The 7811-nt window shown below is 38.8% G+C and overlaps 1 protein-coding gene across 1 annotated transcript; it reads left to right on the top strand.

The window, feature by feature from the left end:
• Window positions 1–4333: 4333 nt before the first annotated feature.
• Window positions 4334–5813, top strand: LOC110792586 (dof zinc finger protein DOF5.7). Its single transcript, XM_021997414.2, has one exon. The coding sequence runs from the start codon at window positions 4433–4435 to the stop codon at window positions 5528–5530; it is 1098 nt and encodes a 365-aa protein (XP_021853106.1). The 5' UTR covers window positions 4334–4432; the 3' UTR covers window positions 5531–5813.
• The last annotated feature ends 1998 nt before the right edge of the window (window positions 5814–7811 follow it).

Raw genomic sequence — 7811 nt, 5'->3', positions numbered from 1 at the left:
TCTGAAGTACCTGAAAAGGCACAAAGATGACTTCCTGGTCTATGGTGGAGATGATGAATTAATTGTTAAAGGCTATACGGACGCAAGTTTCCAAACCGACAAAGATGATTTCAGATCACAGTCTGGGTTTGTCTTCTGCCTCAACGGAGGAGCAGTAAGCTGGAAAAGTGCTAAGCAAAGCACCATTGCGGATTCTACAACTGAAGCGGAGTACATTGCTACACATGAAGCAGCAAAGGAAGCTATATGGCTAAGGAAGTTCATAGGTGAACTCAGGTGTAGTCCCCTCCATTAAAGGACCAATAGCCCTGTATTGTGATAATAACGGAGCTATTGCACAGGCAAAGGAGCCTAGACACCACCAGAGAGTCAAGCATGTACTTCGTAGATTTCACCTTCTACGAGAGTTCGTTGAAAGAAAAGAAGTCGAGATAAGCAAAATTGATACTGATGACAACATATCAGATCCATTAACTAAACCTCTGCCGCAGGCGAAGCACAACTCGCACACTGCAGCTATGGGAATCAAGCATATTGGAGAATGGCTTTGATGTCTCTGTTTAATGTTTTAAAGTTTTAGAGTTTAAATCTTTGTAAAACATTATTGGTTAATCATTCACAATAAATGAAAATAATTCATTTTTCCATTTAATTTGTGGTTTATTAAATGATGAGTCCCTTCAATTTGACGATATATTCAAGATAGACTGTCAGGACCAGTCCTGTGACTAAGAAATGTCTATCAAGTGAACTTGAATGTCAAAGGTTGAAAATGGTCCCTAGTCGGAGTTTTCTATAAAATTGGACACATAGAAAACGTTAGACGATTAGAATGCAAGATGACTAGTAGTTATGTTTCTTGAACTATGTGGACATGGCAATGTCATAATCATTTGCATAGATACTTACTTTGGGAAGACTAGTATCGGACAAGACCTATGAAACTTTACTGTAAGAGATGAAAATCTGTCATAAGTAAATTTCATTAAAATTATTAGACACTAAATCCTCAATACCTGAGTGATTTGAGATTACTTGTTTGAGAACTGGTTGCTTTGACGTTGACCAACCGTCGCACCGTAAAAGGAGGCTATAAAGGCAACGCTCAGGTAATCACCTATCAAACGAAGTCTAATCTCAAGATCACAAGATTGGGATTGTCCTCCCATAAATCGGGATGAGATGCTTAAAAGTTGTACAAGGCCACTCGGAGAGCTAGAAACTGTGAAATGCATGGCCGTGCTCGGATGAATCATAGGCTATGATTATCTGTTTATTTGATCAGTTGAACTCTGAAACCGAGAAACACCTCTGGACATAATAAGGATGACAACTCTTACCTTATGTTCAAGAGCAAGCATCGAGCGACAAAGGAATTAGGAAATGCACACTTGTCCCTAAGGACAAGTGGGAGACGGAAGGAAATAATGCCCTTGGTCCAAGTATGCATTCAATGATAAGTCTAATAAATGCGGTTCAGTATTAATTAACAAGTTAATAATTCAGTGAGATCAAGTGAGCTGAATGCCTAGCTAGAGGCCGCTTCAGTTCAAGTGGAATTAATGATATTAATCCACAGCTTACTCTTGACTGAACCCGTAGGGTCACACAAATAGTACGTAAACGGATCAAGTATTTAATGGCATTAAATACTCCAACTATGGATATTCGGAATCGACGGATCTTGGTTTCAGTGGGAGCTGAGATCGTCACAGGCAAGAAATGAATACTCCGGAAACGATGATATTGCCGGAAACGGAAATATGGATCGTATCGGAAATATAAATATTATCCAAGTCGTAGATGTTGCCGGAAACGGAAACATGGTACGTATCGGAAAATATTATCGGAAATAGAAATATTGCCGGAATCGGAAATATTGCCGGAAACGGAAATATTGTCTGAATCGGAAATATTATCGGAATCGGAAAATAATTCCGGAAACGGAAATATTAAATGTTTGTTCGAAACGGAAATTAATTCCGGAATCGAAAATATTAAATATTGTTCGTATCGGAAATAAATTCCGGAATCGGGAATTTAATCGGAAGCGTATCGTACGAATAAACATCGGACGAGGCCTGCCGGACGAGGGCCCAACACGAAGCCAGGCCATCGCCCAGCAAGCCAAGCGCGCCACACAAACAGCCAAGGCCACGCCAGGCCCAGCGCAAGGCCAGGCCGTGGCAGCGCGCACAGCGCGCGCAGCGCGCGCAGCTGCGAGCAGTGGGCTGCGAGCATTGCTGCAGCTCGCGTGGGCCGTGCGGCCGTGTGGGCTGTGCGCGGGCATGACCTGCACGCTTGCGGGTCATGCTCGCGTAAGTGTTTGTGTTCGCATACGAAACCTAAAACGTGCAGAATTCGTTTAATGATTAAATTCCTAATTCTATTTGATAAATTAATTAAATAAGAGTTTTATTATAATTCTAATTTAATTAATTCGTATCCTAATAGGATTCCAATTCTCTTTCCATACCCCTATAAATATGTGGCCTGGGTTCACAATTTATAACGAGTTATTCAAGTATTCAAAGTGAGTTTTTGAGAGAAAAATTCAGTCACACATCTTGCTCAAAAGTGCCGAAAATTTATAGTACCTTAGGGGCGATTCTAGTTGGTCAATCTTAAGGCGGATCCGGACGTGCTGTGGACTATCTACGGAGGGACGACACTTGGAGTCCTAAAGACTTGTTCTTGTTCGGTTCGGGCGCAGCTAGGGAAGGCACGCAACAAAGAGTATGCATCTAAATTATGCTATATGATTATGTGTAAATAATATGTATTCCTGGCTTAATGGTTGTTTCCGCATGATTTATGAATTTTCATATGTATCATAACCTAACAGTTGTCGTGGCGACGACTGTCGCCGATGTACCTGCAGAAGATGGTCGAGTTGGAGGCGGGGGAAGCCAACTCGGGTTAGAGGGGGGCTGATTTGGTAGTGGATCGAACTCGCGGATCTATTCGAGAACAGGACCCCCAGGCTCGCCAAAGGGTATATGGAGGGGATGGTCTGGAGCGGCGTCAAAATCCAAGCGGCGGTTTAGCTCGGAGGTGTCTCGTCGGTACTGGAACCTGGATCCGGTGGCGATGGAGGCGGTGGACCTGACTTGGGAGTGCAACGCTTCATTTTCCTTTTGGAGGATGTTGATGCGCTGCTTCGTGGCTTCAAAGCGACGAGTAATATCGTCGGATGAGCTAGTATTTCCGGCCATGGTGATTGGAATGGTATTATCAAGCTGTTTTTTATTGTCAGCCCCACGGTGGGCGCCAAATTGTTTTGGGCAAATCCGACTTAGAGACGAGCTTGCCTTGATGATGGTGCTAACAATCGATCGAGCTAGATAATTGAAAATGGTGAGAGCAAGTTGTAATAGCATGGAATGACAATATGTTTATTGCTTGGAAAATCGTATATGTAGATAGACAAGATAAAGCCATTTTATAGGCTTTTACAATGAAAGCGTAACGTTTGTGCTTAATTGCACATAATTAGACAATAAATGCGTAATGAAGGCTGGCTTCATCAAGGGTTTACAACGGCTGTTTTGATCCCAACAGTTGAGAGTGAGTTCGAACGGTGCCACCATGTGCCTTGCTGGCAGCCACGTATGCTATGCTTTGCCACGTTTGCCTACGTCACCAAGAGGGTATTTTCCCCCCTAACAAGTAACATATCTAAATACCTTCTCTCCTAAAATAATTGTAAATAAGTAAATTTCTATTACAGTCCCAATCATGTCAATCGATTAAGTTTAGGCCTTGTTCTGTTCACTTTATTTCCACTTATTTCAGGAAAAATAAGTTCAGATAAGTTCAGATAAGTTCAGATAAGATAAGTTCAGGAAAAATAAGGGTTGACCAAGTACAATTTATAACTAAAATAAGTTTTGATAAGTTCTAATAAGTTCAGATAAATTCAGATAAGATAAGTTCAGGAAAAATAAGTGGAAATCAGGTGAATAGAACACAGCCTTAATCGGTTGTAAAAAATGTTTAAATCAGAATAGGAAAAAAATCTCATCTAGCGAATAACGCACCATTGGAAATTGCTTGCCACATTTACGGATTAGGGAGTAATTAAGGTAGCTCACATTTGTCATGCTCCGCAGGTTAGTTTTTGTCTGTTCCACTTCTACGTATCACAAATCACAATCTTCTCCACCATGATGTTACAAACCATTGTTTTTATTTTTTTTATTTTTTTTTTATTGAGGGAATGTTACAAACAATATAATCCTAATTAAATTGGCTATATATATGCCAATCACCTTTTCTAGCGACCTATATACTTTCTCTCCCTCCTCTCTAATTCATAAAACCTCACCCCCCCCCCCCCCCCCCCCAACTCTTTGATGAAACTCACAAGTTAACCTCTCTTTCTCAACAAACCAACCAATCACCTCCTCCTTTTCACACCGGCCCAAAAACAATGATGTCATCGGAGAACATCCCTCCGGTGGCGCACCCACCAGACCACAGCCACAACGCCGCCGCTCGAAAGCAAACGGCTCAAAAACCCCAAGAACAACCACCACTACCACAACCACCTGTTCTCAAGTGTCCTCGTTGTGACTCATCCAACACTAAATTCTGCTACTATAACAACTACAGCTTAACCCAACCCAGACATTTCTGCAAGACCTGCAGAAGGTACTGGACTAAAGGCGGGGCCCTCCGCAATGTCCCCATTGGAGGTGGTTGCCGTAAAACCAAGAAACACAAACCCTCCTCTTCATGCTTAACGTCTTCCACCGTTTCTTCACGCTTCGACTTGTCGGGGGGCCCAGGAAGTTCCGAGTTTAAGTTTATGGCCCCGCAGACAATGGTCCCCGCCATGGAGTTTCAACTGGGTGGACTTTCCCTCCCTAGACTCCACCCAGCAACGGCGGGGGTCTACACCCAGTTTATCGCCAGTTCCGGAGCCCACCACCAACCTATAGCTTTGGGTTCTGGAACTGGTGGGTGTTTTAGTTTGGACTTGTTGGGTGTCGGAGGTGGTAACTACCCAACAATTCCAAACTCGGGAAACTCCTCTTCATCATCGTCATCTTTATCTCTAGCTGGGGGTGGTGCTACTGGTGGTGATCAATCCATTTCAATCTCGTCTATCGAGTCTTTAAGCTCGATTAATCAAGAGATGCACTGGAAACTACAACAACAAAGATTGGCTATGATCTATGGACAGACAACAGTTGATGAAGATGGTGATCATAACAATAATAATAATCATCATCAAGAAAAGGGCATTAGTTTGTTTAAGAATTTGGAGATTACAAGGAATAATAAAATAGATGTTGGTGGCCCTAATCCTACAGAATGGTTGTTTGATCAACTTCAAACAAATCCTACTGCTAATTATGGTGATAATCATAATAATAATAATAGCAGTAACGATAATAATGCAAGTATGGGTGCTACAAACAACAATGATGACGATTTTAACGGGGTTTGGACGGCGGCGGAGGCGGCGGAGTTACATCATCATCATCGTCATCAACAGCATCATCAGTTTAACGGAATGCAGTAGATCAGAAGATGAGGTACCAACAGATGATTGTAGAGAGAGAAACAAAAAAAAAGATGTCATTAATTATATATATAGCAAAGGTGATGTTAGACTAATTAAATTTATGAGTAGTTTAATTATCCTAAAGCTTAATCCTCCTCCCAAAACAAAACAAAAAAGTTCAATTTGATGGAGGTTAATTAGTACTTTTAAGTTGTAAGTAAAATTAAAGGCCCCTTTTGTAAAACTTTCCTAGATTGTGGTGGTATAATCAAAATTCAATTTCATGGAACTATTTTTTTTATGGATCACAATATGTGCACTTTTTCTATTTATTTTCCATTTCATATTTAAATTTTGTCTCATGTTAACCATATTTTAATTTGTTTCGGTAACGTAATTTTTTGTTACACCATCTATCTTGTAAGGTACAACGTAGAGCCAGAGTTATAAATTACTACTACATCCGTTTCAGAAAGTTCTTTACACTTTGAAAAATGTGTCCAAAGTATAAAAACTTTGACCATAAATTTTCACTATTATATACATCAAAACGTTACATGTAAGAACTTGTTAAATTGGTCTCGTAATGTATTTTCAGAATATCAAATTTTTATAATTTTTTCTCATACAAATTGGATATATTAGTAGTTAAATATTACATTGGAGTCCGTGCAAATAGTAACTGTAAAGATCTTTTTGGAATGGAGGTAGTACTTTGTAAAAAAAAAATCTAATTGGTTCCTTTAACATTTTATTGAGAAAAAAAATAGATTGATTATAACTCGTAAGGTATCACCTAAATTTGTTGCTAAAGAAAATAATTCATGAACGTATTCTGAACCTGTTAATTGATTAAGAACGGTTAAGTGTGACATAATGACATTAAATATTAGTTTTTGTTTTTGGAATGAATGAATGATCGAGCACCTCCGCAAATGCAATATAGAGGAGGAATTAGAAATTTAGAATGCGTTTAATCTTTATAACTAGGCCAAAGCTTCATTAGTGTTTAGATTTTGTATAACTAAAAATAAAAAGAAGTGCAATTTTATCATTGCATCTACCGTTTTTATATCTAGTAATCCTCTATCATGATAGAAAAAAATAAATTATAAAGAAACTAGGGAAATTGTGTGTTTAAGTTTATGTTTCCGTTGTATGACGTGATATGATTTTTCTAATTTCTGGTCGATATGGTCTGAATTCTTTTCTTTGAGTTCTTTTTATCTTTACCGATTTGGTCTAATCGGTTTTTTTTTTGTTTTAATCTACTCTGACTTTTTGCATCATTTGGCCTGGTTTGATCTCATTTTACCAAAAATACTACACGTAAGTACTCCGTAACAAACAATAAGAATAAGGTAAAGAACACATCACTTAATTTTTTGTATGTTCTCTTCTATTTATGTTTTATCGTTATGTTGAGGAATGATAATACTCCGTACTTCGTATATTAATTGTCACATTACTGGTTTAAATTGCAAAAGCAGTAACTAATTTTAAACCAAAATAGTTTTTGAGCCCGGGCGATGCTCAGGGTTATTACATTAAAAACATTCACATTTTACTTATATATATATTTTCTGCAATGATAACATGACCACATATAATGGCCTAGTGGTAAAGACTTTATTGTTTAAACTCAATGTCAAGGGTTCAAAACTTACACAAACTATGTTTGATATTTTTTTTAATGTATATCAATATTCATGGAGCGAATGATCAATAAAAAGAGCACCACGTGTCACATAAACTTTCTTATAAACATACATGCCAGAAGTACGTGGGGTATTATTGAGTAGTTTAAATTAGACTATGGACAATTCATATGAGACAGAGAACAACATAAACATGATGAATAGCCAGATTGAATAAAGCATGGTAAAAGATGCTTATTCCAAAGCTCTACTACGTAGTGTATTATTTTGTTGGTAAAATACAAATTTAGGTTGAAGCTCAAGAAAGTTACAATCAGAGGAGGAGGAATTCTGTTGTGTGTGTAGATAGTACAGTAGTTGATATTTGTGTGTGTGACTGTGTGTGTCTGGTCTGAAAGGTGGAAACAAAAATTGACATAGCAGGGGTGCAGGGAGTCTACAAGTAAGTAGTAAGATTCTTGTACACAGAACAGCAGTCAAGCAGACAACAGTACTGTCACATTCACTTCCCTTTATTATTACTGTACAGTAATCTAGCTACTTCCTTCATTCCTAGCCATGCTCGAACTCTCTTTATCTGTCATCACAATTCACAAATGCATTGGGTTTCCCACCTTTTTTATTACTAGGTATTGGGTCGC

This window comes from Spinacia oleracea, chromosome 3 (assembly GCF_020520425.1).
Source record: "Spinacia oleracea cultivar Varoflay chromosome 3, BTI_SOV_V1, whole genome shotgun sequence".
In the NCBI taxonomy this organism is placed as follows: Eukaryota; Viridiplantae; Streptophyta; class Magnoliopsida; order Caryophyllales; family Amaranthaceae; genus Spinacia; species Spinacia oleracea.
Note: the sequence above shows the minus strand (reverse complement) of the source record. Positions and strands in the feature narration are given on the sequence as shown.

Coding starts and splice junctions, on each gene's coding strand:
- LOC110792586 (XM_021997414.2), top strand. CDS start 4,433: ATGATGTCATCGGAGAACATCCCTCCGGTGGCGCACCCACCAGACCAC.